Source organism: Pseudopodoces humilis, chromosome 7 (assembly GCF_049639895.1).
Source record: "Pseudopodoces humilis isolate 2021_Gansu_Grassland_sample_001 chromosome 7, ASM4963989v1, whole genome shotgun sequence".
NCBI classification, from domain to species: domain Eukaryota; kingdom Metazoa; phylum Chordata; class Aves; order Passeriformes; family Paridae; genus Pseudopodoces; species Pseudopodoces humilis.
In genome coordinates this window covers 24284893-24312526 of record NC_142206.1, presented here as the reverse complement: position 1 = coordinate 24312526, position 27634 = coordinate 24284893, and the positions used below count along the sequence as shown (strand labels likewise).

General features: G+C 42.7%; 2 protein-coding genes across 17 annotated transcripts; one reads left to right on the top strand and one right to left on the bottom strand.

The window, feature by feature from the left end:
* Positions 1 to 1147: 1147 nt before the first annotated feature.
* HARBI1 (harbinger transposase derived 1) lies at positions 1148 to 3179 on the bottom strand. The gene is made up of 2 exons (XM_005522457.3): positions 2510 to 3179; positions 1148 to 1943 (listed from the first exon to the last, which is right to left on the bottom strand). The coding sequence occupies exons 1-2, from the start codon at positions 3177 to 3179 to the stop codon at positions 1567 to 1569; spliced, it is 1047 nt and encodes a 348-aa protein (XP_005522514.1). The 3' UTR covers positions 1148 to 1566.
* Positions 3057 to 27366, top strand: ATG13 (autophagy related 13). Of its 16 annotated transcripts, none has more exons than XM_014251945.2 (19): positions 3057 to 3169; positions 9016 to 9097; positions 9940 to 10020; positions 10660 to 10779; positions 11300 to 11346; positions 11907 to 12047; positions 13114 to 13154; positions 13700 to 13796; positions 14144 to 14242; positions 14975 to 15065; positions 17417 to 17515; positions 18669 to 18779; positions 19883 to 20016; positions 21221 to 21338; positions 22065 to 22142; positions 22437 to 22553; positions 23004 to 23132; positions 24079 to 24215; positions 24342 to 27366. In XM_014251945.2, the coding sequence occupies exons 2-19, from the start codon at positions 9029 to 9031 to the stop codon at positions 24526 to 24528; spliced, it is 1896 nt and encodes a 631-aa protein (XP_014107420.1). In that variant the 5' UTR covers positions 3057 to 3169; positions 9016 to 9028; the 3' UTR covers positions 24529 to 27366. The 16 variants fall into 16 exon arrangements, with proteins under 16 accessions (XP_014107420.1, XP_014107421.1, XP_014107417.1 ...); XM_014251946.2 differs by having other exon boundaries at positions 3128 to 3266; positions 18696 to 18779; XM_014251942.2 differs by having other exon boundaries at positions 3128 to 3266.
* The last annotated feature ends 268 nt before the right edge of the window (positions 27367 to 27634 follow it).

The window sequence follows — 27634 nt, the reverse complement described above, 5'->3', positions numbered from 1 at the left end:
GTCTAGTGAACAGTATTTTTAGCACAAACCATCAGATGTGATTATGAGCCATCAGGCACCATATACGGCAGCAACCCTTACCTTAAAAATGTTTTTTTTTAGAAAACAATGCTTGTCTGCTTTTTCCTAGGTAAAAGGATCAGGAGTTTTGCTGCAGTGACCAATAGTAGTTCTTGTATAATACCTTGTGTAAAGAAAACGGAATTACATCTGAGATCTTTGTATATAACATTTTACAGCTCTCATTGAGGCTTCTGAAAACATCTTGTTTACATGTCATCAAGCATGCTTGGTTTTCTGTGAGCTACTAAGTGTTTACTGCCACTGCAAACCTGGCAGAGTGTATCTAACCCTGCATCTCCACCCTGCACTGCAAAACGTGTCCCATACGCTTGTATTCATCAAATGTGGGGCATGATCCAGGCTCACTTCCTCGGAAAGGACAGACCCACAATGTCAGGCAGTTGCACTGCTGCTTTAAGTAGTTAGTTTTGTCGTTTGCTGCATTCCCTACCACTTTTGTTACATTTACTGCCCAGTAAAAAATAAAACCTAAGAAACAAAATTTCTTAGACTGCTGTCATGAGATTCTTGGAAACACTTGTGCCTTTTAGAAAGAGAACATTTCCAGGAAACTGCCCAGCCTGGTGCCAGCAACAACTGCGTGCATCAGTCATCCTGTTCCACTGAAGAAGCAGACTGCCAGCAGTGCTAGAGCAGCCTTTCCACACCTCTGCTTTGATCTAAATGGAGAACTTTTGCAATTGGTTTGATTTCTGTGACCCAGTCAGTCCTTGGTGTTTCTTTTACAGCAGCCAACAAGATGACCAGTTTCCCACTGCAGGAGAAAACCAGCCTCAGCTCCACTAGCCTATTTCCTGATATCTGTTAAGCACCTGACACAGTCACCACAGCACAACATCTTCTCCAGCCTGTTTGGGAAAGAAGGAATGTTCAACCCTTCTAGATATGTGCAAGCACTAGTGTGTGCCCAGCAAAATGCCAGACCCCTCCCAGGACACAGCTGCCAGCTTTCAGATAAATCACTGGGGTTTGTGATGTGCAAAACGGCAAAATAATGTTGATCAAGACTTTATATCTACAAACAAAAATGTAAATGTTTGCTTTGCTGCTCACGAATTCATAGTAGAAAGGAGCTCATGTGGAAATTTAATTTGTGCAAAATACTGTTTAAAAAATCAATCATGCTTTGAGTTACACAGTGGAAAAGAATCGTTGCTTTGTAAAACAGCATAAGGTTGACAGATTTTCCATCACTACAGAAGACAATTCCCCTAATTTTCCCACTGTTGTCACATTAGTCATTGTTCTCTAAGTCAAGTGAAAGGGGTGTCTCTAAGCATCATGACAACAAAAATGTACCAATTAAATTGAATCTCTGGAGAGATTGAGAGAAGTTCAGAAATTTGCCTGAAATGAAGAGAATAAATTTCTTCTCATCTCACATCTCCTTAAGTCTCTACAGGCTAAAAGAAGAGGAAGGGGCATTTTTGCTCCAGATAACTTTTCAGATGAACTGTTAGAAGCCTTCTCTCTGTCACAACATTAGCTGAAATGAGTAAGTAAAAGTTCCTGACGGACACGACAGGCTTCTGAGTCCACCGATTCCATTTGCTCATATTCTTCTTCCGATTGTTCCATGTGCCCTGTGGCTGGTGCAGACCACACGTCCAGTCCATGTTGCAGGGAGATGTTATGAAGCACGCAGCAGGCCAGAATGATGTGGCTGGACTTCTCTGGAGAATACTGCAGGGTGCCTTTGGAGCCATCGAGGCAGCGGAACCGCGACCGGATGGTTCTGAACGTGCGCTCAATGACGTTGTGAGTGGCGGAATGGGCCATGTTGTAGCGGTACTCTGCAGGCGTCTCGGGGATGTGCAGAGGGGTCATCAACCATGTCCGGAGCAAGAAGGAGCTGTCACCTGTTAGCAGCGGAAAGGAGCAGGACAGGTTACACACCTACAGTTAGCCACAGATTTCAGACTGGTTTTCTGGTACAGCAGATACAGAATAAATTCTTCCTGTGGCTAAAAGAGAAGGTACGGAAGAAGTAACTCTGGTTTATGAATGTGGCAAAGTAAAGGCATTCAGTTTTACACAAGAAAATCCTGAAAGATTTTCCACAGAAGAGTTTTAAGAGAATTAATCTACTGCATAAAACAGGGGGAAACAGTAGGACTAGCACAGTACCTAGAATTAAAAATTGCATAATTTAGCATGGAAAGGTGTAGAATACTGAAAGAAAGCTATTAACAGAATGAATGAGGATTAATACATACAATAATCAGACTGTATAAAACACAGATTAGAAGTTACTGTTCTAAGATTCCAAGATAAGGGTTGTCCAAACCTAATCATAAATCTCAAATCAATTTGCAGGAATGCAACCGAAAGTAAACATATCACTTGTGCCCAGAGGTTCTCACTCAGTAAGGAGACAATATATGATAGACTTTCTGCTGAAAACAAGGATGAAAAATTGACTTACCAAGCAGCCAGCCATCTTTATGTAGCTCAGTTTCAAACTGGCTTGTGAGGGCAGCCTGCTCCAACACCGTGCAGTCCGGCAGGCTCCCTGGCCAGTGCGTTTCAGCACTAAGGAGGACTCCTCTGGAATCACACACCATGAGGCAGTTCAGGGAATGGAGACCCTTTCGGTTCACATAGGACAAGTCCTCAGCGTTTGGTGCTTTGATTGCCACGTGGGTGCAGTCAACCACCCCCAGCACTCCCGGCATTCCTGCCAGCCCATAAAAGTCCTCCTTCAGGGTCTGAACAGAAGCTTCATCTTTAGGAAAGTGAATGAACTGCGAGGCTCTTTCCACCAGTGCCTCGGTTACGTTGGCAACACAGCGGCTCATCGAGGCTTGGCTAATGCCAATAGCATCCCCCATGCGAGTCTGGAAGGAGCCAGAGGTATAGAAACCCAACGCAGCAAGTATCTGCGTCTCAGGACTGATGGCTCTGGACCGCTGTGTAGGGCGTGAGAGAGTGGCTCCCAGGAGATCTACTAGGTAGCAAATGAACTGCCGGGGAAAGCCGTACGTGGATACTAGATACTCATCAGTGACATCCTCCAGCTTGAAGCGATCCAAAGTCCTGTGTCCGCGGCCATAGAGCAAGAGGTCGCAGTCGAGAACCGCGATAGGTACGGCCATGGCTGACGGCCAGGGGAGTCCCTGCGGGCTTTCCCAGAGGCTTCTCCCGCATAAAACAAAAGAGGATACTCAGAACAGTTCTTACTGGTGAGCTTTTCAGACTCCGTTATCGTTTTCCTTTTAGTCTGATCATCCAGCAAACCTTTTTTACTTTTCTTTTTCTGCTTTTAAATACACTAGCAGCCAGGTGGGCTCACCGCGGAGCCGACAACTCTGCCTGGCTCTGACAGGAATTTACTTCCCGTGGCGGAGAGGGAGCTGGAGTCGTCCGCAGTCACCGCCGCCGGGCCCGGCAGACACGAACCGCGGGCAGCCCCGGCGAGCGCTGCCCTTGCCGGGCGCCCCGGACCCCACGGGCCGCCCGACCGGAGTCGTCCCACCCCTTCCCGGCCCCGCGGCCGCTCCCAGGCGGTCCCCGCCGGCCCGGCCCCACATTCGCCGCGATAGATTCGCCACAGGCAAGGGCTACCGGCGGCAGCGGCGTCGGGCGCTGCCCCGCTTTTCTCGGCCTCGGTGACCTCCTGCCCCGCCGGACTGCGGGCTCTGCGCGCCCGCGGGCGGGGAGCGGCGGCTGCGTGCGGAAAGTGCCGCTGCGGACACTCAGGCACCTCCTTTCTTTCCTCCCTTCCTCCTTCCTTCCTTCGCCCCCCCCCCCCCCCCCGCCCGCAGCGCATGAAAACAAACAGCGGCGATGGCGACGGCGATGGCGGCGGCGCGGCCCAGCCCGTGGCTTTGAGGGCAGTGGCAGCCCCGGCCCGGCCCCCCCCGCCGGCCGCGCGCCCCCGCCGGCACTGACACTCGCGACGAGACCCCCGGACCGGGAACGAGGAGGAGGAGGGGCGCCGGCCGGAGCCCCGGGGCGGCTTCGAGGCTTGGAGGCGGCGACCGCGGTCCCGGGGCCGGGGGGGTCTCCCCCGGCCCGGTCGGGGCGCGGGGGAGGCGGCGGGGCGCGGCGGCGGAGCGGGCCCCGCGCGGGATGAGCCGCCGCGCCGCCAGCACTGCCGGCCCCGCGCAGGTACCGCGGGCCCCGCAGGGCAGGGCTGGAGCTCCCCGAGCCTGCGGGAGGCCTTCGAGGGGAGGGGGCCGCGACGTGGGTCTATGCCTTTGGCTACGGCTTGGTGTCTCTGTTTTTCTTTGCTTCGCTGCTCGCAGGGGTCGGTTCCGCGTGTCGGCTGCCATTCGTTTTCCTAACGACTTGGTGGCTGTCAGTGGGGCCTGGGAAAGATGTGGCCCGTTGTAATCTCAGCAAGTGGTCATTTAAAATCAAAATACTTCGGAGCCTGTTTGGAAATAGTACATTGTGAGACCCCACGCTCCATTGTATAGACTTCCTGTAACATGCGAGCTTGCACTATGCTGGGAAAGAGCAGAGATTTACAGGTGGTCATATCTGTCTTTACTGTTGGAGGTGTGGCTCTTAGGGCACAGTCAGAGTCATTGCCGTGGATTCAGTGGGAGCAGAGACACCTTCCATGTCAGTGAACATGTAGAAAAGGGACTGTTTGGACTAAGCCTACAAACTGCCTACTTACAAATCCCAAAAGCAGTGTGACTAGGCACATACCAAGAGGGAAAAACATGGCAAATTACTGTTGTAGCTGAAAATTAGTTGGCTGTCCAAATAAAGTTTAGAGCATCTCCAAATTATTGCAGGAGTGGCCTGACCTGGAGGACCTTTCCTTCTTGTGACAAGAAATAAGTCTTTCAGATGAACCAGGCTGTCTGTAGATGTCCAGAAGGATCATACAGGATCACTTTATTTTGCTTAAATGGTATTGTATAATCTTAACATTTCTGCACATGTGTTCATACAATAGTTGAGAGGTGGTAATTATGTTGGTGGTTATAGTATAGGGTATGTAGAAGCAGATTCTGGTTTAGTCTGTATACTTTGGCTTGACAAACAAATTGAGAGGATGGACCTTTGAACTGATACCATTTTTAGACCTTAGGGAAGTACAGAATGTAACTGCTGGTCAACAGGAATTAATTTTGTTTCTAAGTCAGTGGAGCTGGCAGTGGAGCTGGTTATAAAGTGAATCTGTTGCCTGATCAGGAGGAAAAATTACCTCTTTATCAGTTGAAGCCTGAGCATATAGTGAACTACAGAGCCTTTGATTATTACATCAGAATGTTTATATTATGTGAAACAGTTTTACTGTTAGAATTTAATCTTCTCTTGAAAAAAAAAATCCATAAACTTTAAAGAATGAGAGTGTCACACCTTAGAACTGTTTGCTACTTCTCTCTAGGTTTCTGACTAATCTACTAAGAAGGTAAAATGGAGATTAATTTTAAGTAATTGTAGGATACTGTTGTTTGACTTGTAGGCCCAGTCTTGAAACAGAGCACTGTGTTTATGACAATCTTATAGTTGCTTATTAGTGTGCTCAAAATACCTGCTTGCAATGAAGCTTCTTCTTCATTGAAGGGAGAATGTGTTCTAGGCACTCTTAAAAGCTTCAAAAACCTCCATGTGCTTCCTGTTTGCTGCATGATTCAACGAGGCTTTTCTGAGCTTCTCATATGACACCCTTGGAGATTGGATTTGGGTCCTGTATTAAAAAAGAAGTTGTGGCAGAGTGGTATGGGCAAGGGATACAGCCAGGTAACTTAGAACAAACATTTGAGATGAGAACTATTCACAGCCCTTTCCTTACAGCTACACCCACTCTGGTTTTTTCCCTCTTTTCAATTTCACTCTGGGATAAGAACTATAAGAACTAAGAATAATTATTTTGCATCGATGAATGTCTGGTTGAAGAGAAAGCAAGATAACTGTAAGTTGTAGCAGCCGTGGCTCAGAGAGAAATACAGGAGATGATGGAAGCAGCCTATATATGCTTTCCCCAGCAGCAGTAATAATGCCTGGTATGTGTCAGGTGCTTCTGCCCCTTTCCTGTTTGTGGGGATGTCGGAGAGATGTACTCGCTCGATTCCCGTGTATGGAACACGTAGGTGCTGCCGGTGATCCCGGGAGTTGCCGTGCACCTGTTGTGTGCCGGGTTACAGGTGCCCGCTCGGGCTGGCAGCGCGGAGCCCGGCTCGGAGCACGGCGTGCCAGTCGCTGTAGTTCCTCTGGGCTCTGCCGAGGCTTTAAGGGGAGGGCTCTTGCAGTTCCTTGCGTCATGCAAACAGCGCCATCACCTTATGCTGATGTGTCCTTCTCAGAGAAGGAGGGTATAAATAGCAGTAGAGCGTAGAAGGCACACGCTTAGAAGTTAAACTGTTGGATAAAATCTGCCTCAGCCTTGGGAGAAGGAATAAGGATTTAGTCAAGAGAGCCACATGCAGCAGTTCTCCTTTGAACATCTTGTTTCTGATGTCTCTGTTCACAGTAAAGTGAAGACAAAGGCATATAAATAAAAGCAATAGTATAAAAATGGGTGTTGCAGGAAGGGGGAGACAAAGCAAAAAGCCATACGGACAAAATGATTTTGCATCATGTACTGGCGAATATATCAGTTTACTTAAGGGATTACCTGGTTGAGTGGAAATCAGTCATCTGTATTTTTCTAGTCTAGACCAAAGGTTATTTCCTTCTAATTGTTACTCAGTGTAAAATGAGCCAGTGTTTTCCTTGAGTTAAGCATAGGTCTGTGCAGTAGCACTTAAAAAGGTGCCGTGCTGGCATTGCAACCCACAGGACCTGAGAAGCTGATTGAGTTTGGTGGAACTAAGTTTAAAGAATTTCCTTCCTGTTCAGGTCAGCTGTGGCAGCTAACTTGAGAGTAGCTTCCATTAGTTCCCAGGCATCTTGAAATAGTTGATATCAGAACTTTTTTCCAGCCTCAAAAGGCACACATTTGTGGGTGCTTTATTTGACAGCTCTCCCACAATATAAGGATATATACTTCCTTGCATCTTTCTGCAGGGGTCACATGTCACTTTTCACATTAAAAGCCAGTATAATTTTTTTTTTTTTTTTTTTAGTATTTAAGCTAAGAAAAAAGTTTTTTTTTAATGCAGTATTTTACTGCCATATATCAGTCAGGTTTGTCAAAGATCTCAGATATCTTGAACTCTTACAGTGCTGTATTTAATTAGGTCAAAAGAATAATAACAGGTTGTTCTTGCCTGGGGTTTTGTTTGTTTGGGGTTATGGTACTTCTGTAGTGGTACATGCCAGTACTAAAGGGTTATTTTTTAAAAATTTTGATTACTGCATCAAGCAGTAATCAAATACTGACTAAAAATTTAAATGCTGACTTCCTTTTGCACCCCCCACAGTGGAAAGGGTCTGTAATCTTCTAGTGGAGGTAAATGCAGGGAAAGAAGGCATAACAGTTTTAATAAGGAGGTTAAAATAGCCAAAAGATAATTTGATAATGCATTTGACGTTGAATCGCTTGTGTTGTTCTCAATTTAAATTATAATTTGTAATGAGAACAGTACAGCTTAAGGAGATATGGTATGAATGTAGCCTAGGAACTTTCAATTATTGTATATTATATATCCAGCTTTCTTTTTATAGAGTCATTCAGAAAGCAGCACTGTTCTCTATAAAATGCTCTGTAAATTGCAACAGTCTTATTTTGCAGCCCTTTTTGACTGATGCTCCTAAAGCATTATGCCTCTACTGTCATTAAATGTGATATTTTAAATAGAAGTACTGCATGTGCGTGGTCATTAAAGATTCTGTATTTTCTGTGTGAACTAGAAGGGCTATTGGCCCTTTTGCCCTGCAAGCTTTAATTTGCATAAATAACATACTCTGCTGTAAGTTCAGTCTTTGCTTAACGATTGAACACTGAGTAACGTTGTGCACAGCAGCTACTCATCCTCCCTGACCTCAGTGTTCCTGTGAGGAGCAGCATGTTCCATAAATATGGGATGTTTGACAAGCTGCTTCAGGCTGATTAGCTGTCTCAAAACTGCAACAGGGGTTCAGGGTGAATTAATACTTTGAAGCTTATAAGCAAAAACTATAATGAATATTGCTAATTAAGGCATTATTCCCCCAGTGGTCTCTATATGATTATTAACTTACGTGTGAAGAAACTGAGAGACAGATGAATTGGGATTTATCCCAGGCCATGTGACATGATGGTGGCAGAAATAGGATTATTGCCTTGCCCTGCCCTGCTTCAGATGCCGTGCAAGTTCATTGTGTTCCTAGAAACAATTGTATTTTGAAAAACAAGGCAGTGTCAATGTGAAAGCTAGGTATTTATTATCAGAGATTTCAAGAGAAGTGAACAGAGGATTTTGGTCTATTTCTTGACAAAGATGTGTTTTTCCAGTTGGTTGTAGGTAAATTTTGTAGCTGTATAGTTTTACTGAAAGTACTATTTGTTGAAAGTAAAGAAGCAGTGTAGCCTGATCCAGCAATGGTTTATTTTACACATTTCTGCTGAAATACTGTTCTAAGAAATTCAGGCCCAAGAGAACAATTTGGCTTGGTTTTAACCAGTTCTGATAGCTGAAGATAGATTATTTTTGAAGTAGAGACCTCCATGTCTGATGGTTAGCTTGGCATAGAATCCAGTCAGTGGTGTTGGGGTGTTCCAAGTTTTTTTTTTGTTTTGTTTTGCTTTTTTAATTAAGCTAGCGAAATTGCAGAACTGGTACTGAGTTTTATTTGTGAGCCTTCTTTGTTTTTAAATTTTTTTTTGATCTTTGCACTGACCAGATAAACTATCAATGCACATTTATACCTCCCACTCACATCCCAAAGTTTTTAGCGTGTTTGGATTTGACAGGTTTGGTGCTTATCATTTCTTTTGCTTTGGTGCTTATCATTTCTTTTGAGGTGGCCTCTAATGGCAAAAATATTTTGAAATCTAAACAGAAAGTTGGAGGAAGACTTAATTCCTAGACCTCTGCTATATTTCAGATTGCCATATGCAATGGACACTGATCTCAGTTCTCAGGACAGGAAGGACCTGGACAAGTTCATCAAATTTTTTGCTTTAAAGGTAATATGTTTTCCTTTGGACAAATGCCTCTTCTTCCTTGTTTAAAAAATCCAAAAAACAAACAATGTACTTGTGGTTAGAGTAACAAGATTGAGGTTTGGGTTTGTTGTTTTTTTGTTTTGTTTCGTTTTGCTGAAGAACAAAGGAAGAAAAGCTGATGTCCAATTTAGGAGATTCCTGAGAGCAACTAGAAAAGCATCTTTTCCCCTTTTTTTCTACCCTCAAATCATCTTCCATCCTCCAGAAGCATGCTGCTTTAGAATCAGTTGTAGGCACTTTACACCTCTGTCAGCTTTGGGTTTCTAGCAGCATGTCTAACCACCCAGCTGTTGGGTAGTTTATTCTGCTGGACTCCACTCTTTCAGCCTATCTAAATTTTTATATTGCATTCAAAAACAACACCACCAGAATAATCTTTTGAATATTGTTGGTGTGTAATTATAAAATTTGGCCTCACTTCAGGCATAGGTGCAAGTAGATAATCTGACAATGGCTTTGGTATAAATGTACAGATTAATTTGGCTTTAGTTTAGTTGTCCAGGTTTGGGATATTTTTGTAAATTCTTCTAATTTTCTACTGAAAACTGTGAATTCTGATTGCAAAATTGACTTAGTCTCTTAATGTTGTTACAGAGAAAGGTCATCCTAAAATAATTTTCTTTCTGAAATACACTTGCCTGTTAAATGTAATAATTGAAATTGATTAGAACTGAAGATCAGGGTAGCAAACTCTACTTCTCTACATCCTGGTCAGCCCTTTCATTTCTTTCACTTGGAGCTTGTGTAGCTCAGGCTCTGAACTGAGGGCTGTGCTGAGCCCAAAACTTTTCTTTCTGTTCCAGACAGTACAAGTAATTGTCCAGGCCCGACTTGGAGAGAAAATCTGTACCCGCTCATCATCCTCCCCAACAGGTTCTGACTGGGTAAGGTCATATTTTTTAAAGCAACTCCACAACTCTGTGTCTGTGCTGAGAACACCACGTGATTATTGCAGTCTTGTGCAGACAATAATAATTATGCATAGAACAGGTACTATATTTAGTTATGTTCATTGGTGATATTGGGGGGAGGGTTGGTGGTTGTTGCTCACGTGCAGCAAATCACTCTGGACTCTTACATGCTGATGAGGGGTAAGAGAAATGATCTCTCATTGAGAGATTAACTCCTGCCAGCTAAGGCACATCTCCAAGATTGGCTTGGGGATGGGGTGATGAGTTCTTACCTGTCAGAAGTTTGCTACTCTGCAAATGAGGACTTTTTAGTAATGGGGTTTATTAAAATTGAAAAGACTCAAGATACTCTGTGGGTGAAGACATGACTGAACTGAGGGAAAAGCAGCATATTTTTTAGAGCAGGATCAAGAAAAACATTTGAATTAGCAGTCAAGGGAATCTTTGTAAATATGAAAAGCTTGAACCCAGCTGGAAATTTTCTGTTTCATAAATATTTCAGTGGACACTGACCTGCTATGTTATATATGGGTCTGTGAGCCTGTCTGAAATGTACCATCAAGCAGTTTTTCAAAGAAATAAAAAAATGGAACCATCTCTTTGATTCTGCAGTTCAATTTGGCAATCAAAGATATACCAGAGGTTACTCATGAAGCAAAGAAAGCCCTGGCAGGACAGCTGCCCGCTGTTGGACGGTCTATGTGCGTGGAGATTTCTCTCAAAACGTCAGAGGTGAGAACTGAGTCAAGACAGATACCCTCTTTTTTTTTGTTTGTGGGCTTTTTAGCCTGAATCTTAAGTCAACTACCAGAACTCCTGCCCTTCATTCCAAGACAATGTGAGAATATCTAACTGTTATTACGTTAGGTGATAAGCTGAGGAAAAGAAATGTATTGTTTAACAGAAGCAATTCACTGCAAAAGTCTGAGGCCAAACACACAAATGACAGAGAGCAAAATCTAAATTTTTAAAGAAACTAATTTTAAGAAAATTAAATTCATGAATTCTTAAATTTTAAGAAACTAATTTCTTAGACCATGAAGAACTTAGGCATTCTGAGGAAGGTCTTCCCTCAGGTGACATAATTGTGCAGGTACACTTCCAGTGCACCTTTTTCTATCATTGCATCACAAGAAAGTGGGAGCCAGGAGACAAACCACTGAGAGGTGTAGCCATTGCTGATAACTAATGAGATTTGAAAAGGTCTGTGTTCTGAAATGAGACTTTGTTTGCCACCTTTTCTCTGATCCAGGGGGACTCCATGGAGCTGGAAATTTGGTGTCTAGAAATGAATGAAAAGTAAGTGCATTCTTCATGCATTCTTCGTGTTTGTAGTTTTTAGCTGATGAGATGTACATGTGGTTAATCCATGGTGCTCAATGAGCACATACTGGCTGTGTGGCCAGAGGCACTTCAGAGGGAACTCCCCCCTTTGTCTAGAGCAGCAGTCAAACTGTTTTAACACCAGTGTCAAGAAAGTAAACTAGTAATTTAATTCCTTCTTCGTCCTTTCATCACAACTAGTAGGTTTCCTTAGATACAAGAATTCACAGTCTCAGTAATAACAAATGTTTTTAATATTGAAAAGATGTCTCTGTTTAGTAGAAGGCTGCATGGCATTTTTCAGCAATTTATTCTACAGCAGGTGACTAGGTTGAAGTGGGACTCTTAGCTGGTTGGTAAGTACAGGTAACCACACTGGTTTATCATTTTGGCAATAAAATTAAACAACTGCCCCTGACTAATTTTTATTTAAAATAAAATAAAAGCAAGTGCAAACCAAAATAAACAAGAGCCCCAAACCCAGGAAACTTAGCTGTGGGCAAAAGACTAATTTTTTTTTCCTTTGTGTTCTTTAGGTGTGACAAAGAAATCAAAGTTTCATACACTGTATACAACAGGCTGTCTCTACTGCTGAAGTCTTTGCTTGCTATAACCAGAGTAACTCCAGCCTACAGACTCTCAAGGAAACAAGGCCATGAATATGTAATATTGTACAGGTAAAGCAGAATTTTCCCATTTGAAATGTAAACAGCAGAGACTCTAGACTTGCAGTGTAGCTGCAAATGTAGTTAAAAATGGATAAGTAATAATAAAATCAAATTGTTTGCATAGAACTACTACTGATCAGTGACAGAAGAAAACTTTGGTCTGTGTATCACCTTATAGCCTTCACTTGAGCCATGGAAAGAAAAGCTAAGCACAGGCTGTGAAGTGTTTGCCTACCATGTCAGAAAGAGTAAAAAAAAAAATTCCACATGCAATCCCTGGTTAAATTGCATACTAGCATCCAATTGTCTGTTGTCTGGCCTGTGTTTCATAAATGCCTCTAAACATTGCACATAGCTGCAATGTGTACTTTTGCAGCATGGATTCAGACTCTCTCCTATTACTCCATTTTAAAGATGCATCCTCCACTTCCTGTAGTTCTTGCAGTTTACTCATTCAAATACTGGGGTTCAACTCTGTTTAGCCTGTGAATCTGACTGGCTTGTGGACCATAGTTATCTTCCAGACCCTGTTTTTGGCTTTGAGAAAAGGCTTTGACATGTTTGCATAGCTAAATTATATGATTGTCAATCTCAGGTTTGTTATCATTTGCACAGTTGAAAACTCAAAAAGAAATTCCAGCCATTTTCTCATTTTTGCCTCCATTGCTGACTAGGCATGTACTTAAGAGCAGGTCTCTTTACAGCACAGTTAATCTTTTAAGTTATGTGATGAGCATCAGCTTTTAGACCTCTCTGTGAAGTTTGTATCACTTCACATTTTTGCTCTGAACTGTAGACTTAACCACAGAGGCTTAAAAAACTTAAAGAGAAATTTCTGATTGGACTACCGTTTTCTCTTTCTCCTTCTTTTTACATGACCTGTTCTTCTTCTGAAGCAGCTGTAAGGTTTTTTGAGATAGGCATTCCAGCCATTTATTTTGGGCTCTTTTTTCCTGAAGAGGAAAAGAGTTCCAGGCTTTCAAATACCAAAATTAAATAAGGAATAAGGAGATATATATGTATAGCATTATGTCCCAACTGGATCTAACCACTTTTCTTTTCCCTTTTCCTTCAGGATATATTTTGGTGAAGTCCAGTTGAGTGGCTTGGGAGAAGGTATGGTTAGACAACACATAAACAAGAGCAGAACTATGTTTCATTTTGACTACCTTTTGGTTGCTATTCCCAAGTACCGTAAGGAAAATTAGTCTGAGGCTTACATACGCTTTTTGTCTGCATCTGCCAGTGCAGCCTTGTGCCACAAGGTGATTAAGTATAATGGTGGTACTTGGACAAAGTCTTGGGTGATTGCCATTTTGACTCTAGTGATACAGAACTGAAATAAGAATATGAAATGATGTTGATAAGGTGTAGGACTGGTAAAGGAGATCATGATCTACTGAGGAACAAGTAGTGTTCTATTCAGAACAATATTTTAGACCAAGGAGCCAGGAAGCAACATCAGAAGCCTTGCAGGTGAAGCCTACCAGCAAGGCAACCTAGTGCTGCTGTTTTATTATGGGTTATATGTGTTTTTTTTGGAGTTCAGATTGCAAGAGATAATGGAAACACTACTGAAATAAGATAGTGTAACCTCAGAATAAAAAAAGTACAGCATATAAATAATCAGTGAAACTGATAATTATTCCTTAACTTTACAGGTTTTCAGACAGTCCGTGTTGGGACAGTGGGTACCCCAGTGGGCACCATCACTTTGTCTTGTGCCTACAGAATCAACCTTGCTTTCATGTCAACCAGGTGAGAAAATGTGATGATGCCAAAAACTGTTTTACAATAATTTACTGTTAACCCCCTCATATTCTGAGCCCCCAAATCTTTCCCTTCTGCTTATCCTTTCCTGCTGAGGTTCTCTTTGATGATGAACACTCTCTCTCACGCTTAAGCCTTGCAGCAAGGGGAGTATTTGGGTAGCCCTGAGCCAGGCTCTAGAACTCCAAATTTTTGATGCATGTCTGGAGTCACAGGACTAAATTGTAAAGATGTTCTGGTCCCATTAATAGGCACAAAGGCTTTCTGTGAGGGCACCATGAATTGGGAAGAGTAGAGAGAATAAGCCAATAACACCATTGCTTGTTGCCTTGCAGGCAGTTTGAGAGGACCCCTCCTATCATGGGGATTATAATTGATCACTTTGTGGACCGTCCCTATCCCAGCTCTTCACCCATGCATCCCTGCAATTACAGGTGAGGAAATACTGAGTTGAAGTCATGGGCCATGGTAAAGGCATCCATTATGCCCAAATACAGAGCCTTTTCCACTATTTGTTGACAGCATGGGAAGGGACACTGGAGAAGTAGTATCAGTCATATTGGCATAGTTTAAGATGTGATGAAGGGTGACATTTTTCTTCTCACATTGAGATGACTGAGTGCAGCAAGCCCCCAGTATTTTCCCAAATTCTTCACAGAAGCACTTGAACACAAAGGATGTTTAATCTTGGCTGCCTTCAGGAATTTGAAAGTGTAATGGTTAATCCTGATGCAGAACTACATGTCTAGATGCATGCATCCCTGCATATTTCCACTGGGGAAAGATCAGTTTAATTTCTCTTTGGAGATGAGAGGTTTGTCTTCTCTGAAATGAATGTGAGGGCATTCAAACTGGGACCAGTGGTGGTGATTGACAATGGTTGTGTAAACACCAAAGCCAGTTGCACTAGCTGGTATAACAAAAGTGTTAGTTAGAAGCACCTCTGTTATTTTATGTGGTGTAGAAGACAAACACCAGAGGAAAACTGACATTTTCCCACTTTGCTTTCCTCAGTTCTGGGCAAGTAGATGAGAGCCGTTCATAATTCTCCTTTCAACTACACCCAAATACTCTCAACCTCCCTGAAGTGTTTGTCCCATTGTGTTTTACTATTTGTTTTACGGAATATTTTTGGTTGGAAAACTCGTCTTTTCTTGCTGCTTTAGAGCTGGTGAGGACAATGGTGCAGTGTACCCCTCTGTAGAGGATTCCCAAGAAGTGTGTACCACATCTTTTTCCACCTCTCCTCCATCTCAGGTAAGAGAAACCAGGCTCTTTTTACTTCTAGATAGAACAATTACTGTAAGAATGGTTTTCTATTCCTACATCAGCTACTGTGCAAACAGAAAGCCTCCTGCTGCTACTTAAAATTTAATGTGTGGGTTATTTATGTCATTACACTCTTGAGTAAAATCTACTGAAATTAGATACTAATTTCAACAAAATTCCAGGGGCCTAGAAAGACTGAATTACTGAGAAGGATTAAAAGAGCCTACTCCTGTAGCTGGGTTGAGGTGTGCTTGAAGAGGATAGCAGTGTACTTACATATTTACATACCAATGCTGCAAGAGGAAGAAACCAAGACATTGATGTCAGGCAGCCTAAGTAACAGACTGACATTGAAAAAAACCCCACTGAAACACCAGGGAAATGCTGGAGAAAGACATAAAAAAGAAAAAAAAGCTGTATTTGTTGGACCATCTAAAATTAGTTGGGGCAGCAGGAGTAAGTATTGGCAAAAAAATTGCCCATGTAAATTTCATTTAAGTTTAAATTTTAAAATAAATAGACAATGGTTTCCTTTTGAATATAAATACCCAGAAACTCTGAAGTTCTTTTACTGTCTTATGTATCTGACTCCACGGTTCTGTATTTTGAAGACTTGGCCAGAGTTGCAGTTGATCTGTCACTTTAAATATTCAGGATTGCCTGGCCTTGTTGTCCAGCAAAGCAGATGACTCTACTGGCCTTTAAAGACTATCTAAAGACTCTAAATCTCTTTCACTGTCAATGTGAAAACATAGAATGAAGTATAGGTGGAATGCTGTTACAGACTGAAAGAATTTGCTACGGGCCTTTCTGCTGGTTCAGAGGAATTAATATGCCTGGTTTAGCAGAATGTATTCTGCTGTATGAATGAGCTAGAAATGAGCTTCTCTTTAGGAAGCATTTTTGTGCCTAAGTGATTTCAGGTGACCAGGCATTAGGCAATGTTGAACTAATTAGCCACCACTCACAGTAAGTCTCATTGAATAAAGCTTTTCTTATTCTTCAATATACAGTTCAGGAAATGAGTTTGTGGCTGAATTGTGTCCTGTGTTTTCCTAAAGTGGGGTGAATACAAAAGATTTCATAAGGAAATTTCCACTGGCTTGCCTGTGCCAGTGTTACTTAGCAGTAGTAGTGTATGTAACTACATTGAAGTTGACATTTCCCCAGGGGTCATGAAGCTTTACTGTCATTGAGGGGGAAAAGCTTTATGAAACCACTTGAACCTTGAGGATTTACATTAAGTATGAGCCTATTTTCTTGCTTTTTCTGTGGCTCATAGTTGCCATATGCTGTGCTCTTATTTGTAAAGCAACTGCCAGTCTTTGTTACCACAGTTAGAATTGTAAGGCTGTCTTGGCAGAGTGGACTTCAAATTAAAAGGGAAAGAAGAAGTTAACCTTTTTCTCCAGCTTTCTATATGTTCTGTCCAGGTTAAAGACTAGGAAAAAACTAGGAACTGTGATTTTGTGAGCAAATTGTGTGAATCTCTACCTGCCTTCTCAGTAAAGGCTTAACCTGTGTGATACAAGGAAATAGTTGTTCCCTTCTCTGTGAACTTGCATGTCTGTGTATGTGTGTTATGAAGTAGCCCAAAATTCAGGAGAGTCTGGTCATGAGTAATACCAGAAATGAAGCTGAAGCTTTCCTCAAAGTGAAAACCATTGGTAGGAAAATTAATGGGAGGAGGTATGGGACTGAACCAGGTTTGGATTGCCCTTTTTTGCATTAGCGCCCTCTGAGAGACTTTACTTCTGTGTTTTGCTCCTGTTGATGGAGTTCCTGCTTCACATCAGTGTGTTTGAATTGCACTGTAGTCCAGGTCCCCTTTATTCTAAGGGTGCAGCACAGAACTGCCAAGATAGGATTCCTCAGAAAGCTGGAGGATAGGGAGTACAGATGGATGGAGAGTGCTGAAATACAAGTAATTTTTAAATTAAAAAAAAAAAGTATTTTACTTTTTCTGGCAACTGCTCAGCCTTCTCTTTGCTAATTGGCTGGTACCAATTATAATTAACTGTGGAACAGAGTCTCTGGCAGTTACTTTCTGTCATGGTACACTGGAATCTAAAATATTACCTGTGTTCAGTTGTTCACTCTGATTGAAAAACAGTCAGTTCTTTACAAAATGAATGTCCTTCTGGCAATATTGAGACTTCTGCTCTCTGTGTAGGTGTGGCTGCTGCAGCCAAAACCTCTTCACTAGCATTCAGTTCATCCAACTCTTCATAATTCCTCTCTGAAGTCCTTCTCTCTTCTCTCTCTCTCTCTGTCTCTCTCTCTCTCCCCCCCACTCTCTCTTTTCCTTGTTTCCTCTGTTTGTCTGTGTCTGTGAACAGTGTGTTTTTACTGTCACAAAGGCACATTTTCAGACCCCTCCTCCTGTGGTGACGGACACCTTGAAGGTCCCAGTGATGGGACTGGCCTTTTCACATCAAGTGAGTTGTCAATAGAATATGCTCTACATGGCCAGAATACAAGTTCTGGCATGACAAAACAAATACAAGAAAATACAGATGTTTGTTGTGCATGGGAAAGACTGGTGGACCCACAATGAGCACTTTACTGAGACTGGCTTCTTAAATGCCTTTGCAGAGGAAGGTCTCCCAAAGACAGGACAAGCACCCCTAAAAACACAACAGCTGTCAAGGATTGTTAGTGAAAGGCACAAGTAGAAAGGCACAATTCTCAGTGTTTTCTGTTAACAGCCAATGTCCCTAGAGCCTGTACAGTCATCAGACCTCTACTCAGCTTAACTAGCCTCATTTGAATGAAAGTGCTGTTCCTCATTTTGATCCCTGTATCCTCATTTTGATCCCTGTAAAGGACATCAGCTTTGGTGCTGCTGGAGCTCACACTTAGCTCTTGAAGAAATGTTCCTCTTGAAGTTAGGCAAGTCAGAACAGGAAAGTTTTATTTAAACTGACTGGGTAGATTTCTGCCTGGGATGTATAAGGGATTTCTGCTGGGTTTCACTGCTTACAACACTTAATTCCTAAAGCAATCTCACATGGGTTAGCTTCCCAGTTCTCTTTACCTGGCACATTTATGGTACCATGTATTCTTCCACTGAAGCTATTTGAACAGGTCTGGAAGATCAGCTGTTTTAATTTGCAATGGGAGTAGGTTCAGACATTTGATAATGAAGTTTTTGGGATGAAAAAAGATTAAATATTAGCTCTTTAGTAAGTTTGCAATGGCAGTCATGCATCTGGCCAGTGTCAACCTACTACACCAGTATTTGAAAGAGGCCTGTAGAGCAGAGCTTCCCTGAGACAGGATGTCAGTCATACCTTGCACAGCCTACTCCTACATGTGTAGGAAGCCAATCTTGTTTTCCTCTCAAGGCTCAGACTTAGTGCCCTGGACTATTGTCAAGTAGTCCTCATAGCAGTAAGAATTTTTTAGAACAATAACCTACATTATTGATTCCAGTGAAAACGTAGCATCCTTCTGCCAGCCTGAAATGCTGTGCCTCCAACTTTTCCTGTTCCTTCTTCAGTGAATGGTGATTATTCAGGCTGTGGGGCATTCCCCTTCCCTTTCCTCTCTCCTCTCCCTTTGCCCTTGTTTTTTTCTCTTCTTTCTTAGCTTTCCAGCTCTCGTCTTTCCTATCAGCCTGCTGCCCTGGGAGTTGGATCAGCTGACATGGGGTATCCTGTACTCTTTGCTGGTGGCTTGAATGCTGCACACCCTCACCAGGTACTTGTAGAGAGTAAAACCGGCATGGCTGGTACTGCAGCCATTAGTGTCACTTGTACACCCAAGAGAGGCATTGAAACTAGTGCATGCATTGGTGTCCTGTCTGTCGGGAATGGAAAAAATGTAAAGTAAATACAGAGAAAGCACAACTTCCGCAGGAGTTGGGAATTGGCTTCTCAGCATCCCTGACTTTACTGGGGTATGGAGTCATGTGGAAAAACTACACCAAGAGAGCAGGCAGCAGACCTGTTTGCCTGCACCAGTTTGTCACTGACTCCAAATATTGCCTGTCTTACAGAGCTGCTGCCCCTGCAGCTGTGCAAGCATAGTTGTGTAGGTTAGACATAGTTCAGTTCATATTGATGTAGTTATATTGGTTCATCAGACAAATAAGCCACATTGACAGAAGTCTTTTTCTGCTTGTGATATTGGTGCTGCACCAGTTTTGCTGACACAAAATGTTAGTAAAATAAAATAATTTCAGTTGGAATGGTCCTCTAGGGAGCATCTAATCCAACTGTCTGGCCAAGTTAAAGCCTGGTATTAAGGCAATTGTCCAAATGTCTCTTAAAAACTGACAGCTTGGGGCATTGACCACCTCTCTAGGAAGACAATACTGTTCTAGTTTTTGACCACCCTCTCTGCAAAAAGATGCTTTTTAATGCTCAGTCTTAGCTTCCCCTGGTGCAGCTTCAAACCACTCCCATGCATTCTATCACTGGATCCCAGGGAGAAGAGATCAGCACCTCCCTCTCCACTTCCCCTTCTCTTGAAGCTGTAGGGAGCCTTGGGCTTGTAGCAAGAGGATATATGGTTTTTTTCCTCCATTCCTCCTCATGAAGCAGAGTACTTACAGCCAGGGAACTCTGCAGTGTAAAATAGGCCTGAAGTGGAGAGGAGTAGTGTAGAAAAGCAGTAAAAATGAGTTTGCATTGTGATAACCCACTCCTACAAGACATGTCTCTGAGGGTTACAGGGACTAGAGCCCAGTCATATGCTAAAACCCCCACAATTTATGCCCAGTAGTGATGGAATCTACTTTGTATTGCACTGTGGTGTTGGTTTGATTTTGAGATCTCTTAACTTGACTATTCCTATCTCAGTTGATTGGTCCAGGCAAAGAAGGGGGAGTTCCCCCAGTTCCTAGCCAGCCAGCACATGCCACTCAAGCTGATCAAGAGAGGATGTGCACCCCACTGGATGGAGTCCATTACTCAGCAGCTACTCCTTCTAGCAGGTAGATTGGTTTTAGATGATCCACCACTTCTGCTAACCCATTTATAAGCTTATTAAGATAAAACTTTTTGTTTCCCCCTTTTTATCTGTTGTTTGTAGCGTAACTGTTGTCTTTCCATCCCTCAAATCACCTTACAGCTTTCCCTGATGGGGCTTTTTCAGCCTTTCTCCAAACAATGATCTTTCCCATCGTTTTAAGCATCCTAGTCCATGTAATATCCTTCTTCTATGTATTGTATCTTCTTCTATGTCAACTTTATTATCAATTTTATAATTTTTTCAATCTTTCTGCTGGTTTTGCTGATTGTAAAACAAGATGCAGTAAATTCACAAATAAATCTCAAATTCTCTAGAGATTTTAGTGTGTTGTTACCAAAGCCAGTTGTAGTTAACCATAAATCTGTTCACCATTTTAGTAAGAAACTTTAGGCACAAAGTTATTTAAAAGGAAACAATGAAACCTCAAACTGTCCTAAATCAACTCCCTCACAGCTAATCAAATCCTTCTGGTTTTTTGATCACCATATTTTTTTTTCCCTTGAGAAATCTCTCTTGGGATCACATAGTTGTGAGTCACAGAGATTTTGCAGTGGGGAAATGAAAACTCAGTTGCACCAGCACTTTCCTGGGTATACTATCTAGGTAATTCCCTTTCCATGGGACAAAACAATTTTTTTGTTTTAAAGTTCTGAGTACCTGTGGTAGGAAAAAAACCAAAACAAATAGGTCATGGAAGTACCTAATAACCATGGAGTGAATTAATCATACTGGGAGTGGCTGTTGTGATGTACCAGACTGCTGCATTTGTAAACTGAGCGACAGGTATAATTGTGGTTCTTGCCCTCACCTCACCATGGAGATCTGTGACTATTGTGTTACTGAAAAAATAGTAGTGATGAACAGGAATTTCTGTGAACACACACAAGTTAAAAGTCCATTTCCCAGAAGAAAAGTCTATTTCAGCAACTTTACTGAAACAACTAAATAGTTTTTGTCCAGCTTTAAACAAAAATCTGATTCCACAACTGTCCATTTTCCTTTTGTGCTCCTGACTGAGGAGGAAGGTATGGTACAAGGACAGATTTCTGTTGTCCTTCTTCCAATAGTAGGAGTAAACCAAGAAAAATGAAGGAGTCTCATAAAGAATGTTATTTATCTATCCTGTTTGTGTCAGGAGATGCTAATTATTTATTTTCCTCCCCCAGTGAGGACACAGAAACAGTATCCAACAGCAGTGAAGGAAAGTGTGGCTCCCCACATGACCTTTTGGAGACCATCTTTATCCGGAAGGTGGGAGCTTTTGTCAACAAACCCATTAACCAGGTAAGGAGCAGTAGATCTTCTCAAAGAGCACCACAGTACGCTTCTTTTCCCACCTGTTCATACACAGAGAAGCAAAAAGCACCCCAATACCACAGCAACCTCAGAGACTGAGAGTGCATATTTCTGCCTGCTGCCTTTCCCTACAAGGTTTTGCCAAGGCGAATTTTGTTTTTCATAAAATCCTTTTGGGATGTGACAGCCATTGAATTTGCTCCACTTTGCCAACACCCTATTTGGGAATAGAAGACTTGATACTCTTGGATCTCACAATGATCTGCCACTACCACAGGTCCATAAACTAGGAAAGCTGGTAGCAAGCTTCCCTTTCTTGAAGGAACGTGCAGTAGACTAGTTCATCACTAGAAGCAAGCATTTTAGTTCAGCAAGGGCAGCTTAGGGATCAGCTTAGTTCCTAGGGCTGCAGTTCTAGGCCTTTTGTATGAAGGAAGGAGAATTGTTTCAATTTGTAGCAGTTCATTAACTCTTTGCCTACATTATACAAGATACATATAGTAGCAATCCTATCTCAAGGTATGTATCTGCATTATGTCAACTGAGTATCATCTCTGGATTTCATGCCTTTTAAGTGAGGGTGTCAGCCTCCTGTGTAACTGCTGACAGGATACTGGGCTGTTCTTAGCTGGCCTGACAAAGACGTTCAGTATCCTTTTCTGTGCCAGGTAAGCAGAGCATCTTAGTGAAATTCTGTTTGCTAAATCTCCTCAGGTGACCATGGCCAACTTAGACATTCCTTTTGCCATGTTTGCTCCCAAGAATGTTGAGCTGGAAGATAACGACCCCATGGTAAGACTCTTCCAGAGGTATATGTGCCTTCTCAGCGTCCCTTATCCAAACATCCATGCCTTGAATACACTTTGGTTTTGGAGAAAATAACTAGTTGTTCAGATTTGTTTGGTTTCAAGAAGTCTCCTGTGTTGAATCTTGGGCTCTCTAAACGTACAAATAACAGCATGTATTTGCTACCCCTGCTCTAGTTAATGTTCATTGTCCAGCCTCCTAACTGCCCCCACACTGCCAAAGTACACAGACAGACGTGACTGTAAGATCAGTACTCACTGTCTTTGATTTCTTGGGCAGGTCAATCCTCCTGAATCCCCAGAAACGGAATCTCCTCTACAAGGCAGCTTACACTCGGAGGGCTCCAGTGGCAGCAGCACAGGGAACACCCATGATGACTTTGTTATGATCGACTTTGTAAGTGCCCTCATCAGAGCTCTTACACCACACCTGCACCTTAGGTGGGCTTCACGTGCTGGTGCAATGGCAAATGATGTCAGAGTAGTTTTCGGTGGGAGTGGAAGAGACACATCATTCACAGTACCACACTAGGGCATGACAGTCCCAGAACTGCAAAAACACTGGTACCAGGAATCAAATTACAAATTAAATACCATTTCAGTTCTCTACTAAAATCTGGGCTTGGCATCCTCTTTCTTAGCAACTAGAGGAGCCAGATTCCAAATAAATGTTCTCTTCCAGCTGCTCAAGTGATATTGCCTGTTCTTCAGTTATTTAATATGCATTATTGCAGCAACAGTTGTAATGCCAAGACGTATACTGATAGCAGGTAATGACTTTACCTGAGTTTATAACAAAAAGGAAGCAAATGTCTTCGGGAATTAACAGCAGTGTCTGTGATTCTAGAAACCAGCATTTTCAAAAGATGACATTCTTCCAATGGACCTGGGGACATTTTACCGTGAATTTCAGAACCCCCCTCAACTCAGCAGCCTCTCCATTGACATTGGAGCACAGTCCATGGCAGAGGATTTGGTACGGAACCCCGAAATTTCTGTTTGTGGGAATCATATGTACTTTAAAATGCTCTCCCTATTCTAAGTTTGAAAAAATTATCTTCATAGAATTGTAGAATAGTTTGGGTTGGAAGGAACCTTTCAAGGTCATCTAGTCCAACCCCTCTGCAATGAGCAGGGACATCTTCCAAGTAAATCATATTGCTCAGCCCATCTAACCTGGCCTTCATGATTTCCATGGATGGGGCATCCGCCACTTCTCTGGGCAGCCTGTTACAGTTTTTCACCAGCTTTATAAAAAAATTTCTTTTATCTAGTGTGAATCTGCTCTCTTTCAATTTAAAACCGTTGCCCCTTGTCCTATCACAACAACCCCTGCTAAAAAATCTGTTCCCATTTTTCTTAAAGGTCTGTCTCCTTTTAGTACTGAAAAACCACAATAAGATCTCCTCAGAGCCTTCTCATCTCCAGGCTGAATGACCCTAAGTCTCTCAGCCTGTCTTAACAGGAGAGGTGCTTCAGCACTCTGATCATTTTTGTGGCCCTGCTCTGGACCCACTCTAACAAGCCCCATGTTTTTCCTATACTTTTTAGAAGAAAGATCCTGCCCAAAGGGAGTCTATCACTAATATATTCCAAATAAATCCAGATTTGTTTGTGGCACACCTGAGCCTCTGAAACTGGTGTTTGTCTTGAAACTGAAGGCTGCTGCAGCATGCTTGCTCTGCTTGTCATTGAAACCCCCCTAATTAATCCTGCCTCTGGGATGTCTCACTTGGTGGCAAACCAGGCCTGACTTTGCAGCCTGAGCAAAGTTGGAGTTCTGGTGTAGCTGGTAAAAGTTATGTCTGAGTGAGTGCTCTATTAGGCTCTCTGGCATATTGTGGAGAAAAATGAAAACCAGAGTCTGAAAGCAGCAAGTAATTTGATGAAGGCAGTGATGTGAGTCGGTTATTGTGCTGCAGCTGCTGAGGATTGCACAAGGTGAGGCCCCAGTGCACCTCCTGTTCCTGCAGAACAAACAGACTCTGGGCAGAGTGCCCTTCTCAGGGTCATTTGCTGGATGCTGCCAGAGGGCTCCTGGTTTTGTGCACGTAGAAAGGTGAGCCTAGAGTATTGGTTAGGGATTGCATGACTCAGAAACAGATGGTTTTTGCCTAGTGTGTTTAAAATTTCCTTCTGTCTGCTGTGATTGAGCCCTGATCCTCACTTTTCCTTACCCTTCCAGGACTCGTTACCAGAGAAGCTGGCAGTCCATGAGAAAAATGTTAAAGAATTTGATGCTTTTGTGGAAACCTTGCAGTGAAGCTGTTTCCCAGTTCTGCTGCAGCAATTCTTCTTCCTCAAGCATCCTGGAGATGACATCAACAAATATCTCTTTCGCTCCTGCTCTGCGTTTTGTTCACATTGACTAGTTCCTTCCATCAAGTGAGCTTTCTTTTCTCTCTTCAATGACAGATACGGCTCGTCTGCTGATTCTCCTCAACTTTTCCACCACATAGTTCAGGACTGCTTTTCCTGCTCACAGTCAGTTTTAAGACTTCGGTAGGGATACAGGAAGTCAAACTCCAATGTATGGAAACTTATTTTCTCCTCAGTCTGTGTTCTGTATGGAGGGGCTTTGTGGAAAGTTGCCATATGCTTCCTCCAAGAGTCCTATGGTGTAAATTCCCTAGGTAGAGCTTCTTGCTAACAGACTTTTTCCTACAGTCTCTGATCCTGTTAGAGCATAGAAAGCTTTGGTTTATTTCCAGGGTCTGTGAGTTCAGCAAATTCGGCTGCTTGAAGTCTAGGATATCCATTCCACAGAACTGGGCATTTCATCCTGACTTCAGACTGCATGCTTGGACCCCAGAGAGAGATGTCAGCTTTGGGACCTGCATAGTATAAGTTACCTTTGTTTTCCTGCTTCTAAGGAATTTGGTCTCTACACAGTGATTTTGTGCAAGGCACTCTGTTAGGTGGCTGATAAGCAGGAGTGAAACTACAGGAGTGCTTTCCACACTTCCTTCCCGAGTGTACTGACACTCGGCCATGCTGAGTTTTAACAGTGTTGACTATTGGCAAGCCTGCATTTAGCAGCTGTGATGATGCTGAATTCATAGCCTCTGCTTCTAAAACATAACTGTAAATACTAGGAATCCTATTTCTTTAGGGTTATGTAACTAGGAGTCTTAGTCCAAGATTTTTTTCCTCTAATCCTTGCAAGCCTTCCTGCTTTATGGTTAATAGATGATCTTAAGAATTAAAAAATATTTATTGCTTTTAAAGAAACCTATATTTAAAAGATGTTCTGTTTTCATGTTATAGTGCAGGTCATTCTGTTCTGATCACTGCAGAGAGCAAGTGTGCCATGGAATCCTGGCCAGTGAGATTGGTCTCTCTTTGCAGGAAAATATCCAAAATATTTATTTTCTGAAACAGATTTGATTAATATTATACTCTGTTTTGGGGACTCTGTGTCCATTGCATCCAGTCAGGGCTCACTGATACAATGAAATGCACACATCAGTGGCAGGGACTTCGTAAAAAGCTGTTTTCTGAAAGGCATGGATGAATTTGTAGTGTTCTTTGGCCATTCAGAAAGCAGCTTCTTTAAAGAAGCACACTTTTTTGGGAAGCTTATGGTACTTTTTAATCAGCGGGCTTTTTGAGTAGCTGAAATTTTATTTTTGTAAGAATCCGGCCATAGACATTGTGACTGGCTGGCATTGCTCTGTGGGCAATTTGGCTGTTGTAAGTCTTCTGCCTCATGTAAGGGTGGGAGGAGAAACAGTGATACTAAACAGAAACTTGGATAAGGTGGGTTTTCTTATGGTTCTCTCTCCTCCTCCCCTGTGTAACTAGAGTGAGCAACTGCACGACCCCTTACTGTCCAAAACCATTTTTTTTTCCCCTTAAGTGGAGCTGTGTTGCTCGAGTACTGAGAAATCATCTTCATTTCCTCAGAATGGCTGTGTAACCAGCCTTCTAGGTGGTGCAATGTGGCAGCTTCTTCAGCTTAGCTGCATTCATAGTTGGAAGAGATTGCCTGCAGCTGATGGGGGAGCCCAAACTCCACTCTGGAACACTATTTCTGTGTCACTGCTGGAGCATGGAGCCAAATTCAGAACAGATCTTACTGTAAGGCCAGAGCAATGCAATGCTTTGAACTTCATGAGATTTTTTTGTTGAGAGATGTGTTTGGTGGGAGGCCTTTTAAGTTCTAAAACTCCAGGTAAGAGTTTCATTGAAGGAAAGTTACCCACCAGAACCTTTTTATTTTACTCAACCAATTCAACTTTTTAGCAGCCTCACATGGAAAATGCTTTGTCCATGCAAAGTAAGATGCACGAACATTTAAGAAAGCTTCCAAGATGAAAGTTTGTAACGCAGCTTTAGTAAGATGGGCTGTAACAAATACTTGATCCCCATCCAAGAGCCACCTTGTTTCACAGGTGGAAAGGGTCGCAGAAGGGTGCAGGAACACAAGGAATTAATGGATCAATTGCCTCTCACCTGTTTTCAGGAAGTTGGTCCACCACTTTGTAGGAAGTAGCTGATAGACAGGTGGTTGTCACCTTTAGTCACTTAAAAGTCACACTTTCTGGGCTGCAGAGCAGCAGAGATGAGGTGAAGTGCTGGTTCACACCATATGAATAGAGAAAAATTGAGGTTAAACTTCCTCTAGCCAGCACTCCTGCTGTGCTCTTCTGCTGACGAGTTGTGGAGCTGGCATGAAGCACTGCCATTCTTGTTAATCCCATCCAGGAGGTCAGGGCTTGTACTTGTGCTCCTTTATTGATGGAGTTCCTAACATGGCTACAGCTCTCAGCTCATAAGGCAGAATGGCACTGTAGCACATTTTCTTCTCTTCAAAAGGCTGGAAAATTGCCTATTTAAGCTGCTAGTGTTGAGCTGGATGGTCATAGCAATAAGATTCTCCAGGGCTGAGTTTACCTGCCTCTAGTCTGGACAGCCCTCAATTTCAACACACAATTGCTACATCTAGGCTCCGAGTTCCCTGGCCACTGCACAAATGTTCTGCTTCAGTAAAGATCTAGCTGCTGTGGCCTGCCACAGATTGTGTTATGAAGGCTGTTTATTTTAGCAGCTCTCTGCTCAACTCAATATTAAGGACATTAAGTATGTAGCTGCTGATTTACAGATACTTTGGGTGGAGGGGAAGGCTCCTCAAGTGTATTGTTTTGGAAAGTCTCCAGTGTACTTCAAGTATTCAAAGAATTTCCAATAAAACTTTTATGTAAGCAACACTGCATTTTCCTGTGTGTACCAACAGGTCTGGGACAGTCCCAGGCTCATACTTGTTTTCCTCCAGGAAACAGGAGGGTCAGGGGCCTGTCAGTGAATGTGGGACAGAACAAGTTGCTGCCTCCATCAGAGAGGGCAAAATGGACTGGTGCATTATAGTTGGGGCAGTCAGTGGGATCCTATGGAGATCAAGCTACTGGAAGGACAGGAAGGGACAGACAGAACAGATGCCTGGAGGTGGGAGGAACAGGTGTCATATAGTGTTTGATC

Excerpts from the sequence above, each read along its gene's own strand:
- HARBI1 (XM_005522457.3), bottom strand. The coding sequence starts at position 3,179 with ATGGCCGTACCTATCGCGGTTCTCGACTGCGACCTCTTGCTCTATGGC. Across the intron at positions 1,944-2,509 it reads TAAAGATGGCTGGCTGCTTG|GTGACAGCTCCTTCTTGCTC; the intron begins GTAAGTCAATTT and ends CGCTGCTAACAG.
- ATG13 (XM_014251945.2), top strand. The coding sequence starts at position 9,029 with ATGGACACTGATCTCAGTTCTCAGGACAGGAAGGACCTGGACAAGTTC. Across the intron at positions 17,516-18,668 it reads GACTGGCCTTTTCACATCAA|CTTTCCAGCTCTCGTCTTTC; the intron begins GTGAGTTGTCAA and ends CTTCTTTCTTAG. Across the intron at positions 22,143-22,436 it reads TGGAAGATAACGACCCCATG|GTCAATCCTCCTGAATCCCC; the intron begins GTAAGACTCTTC and ends TTTCTTGGGCAG.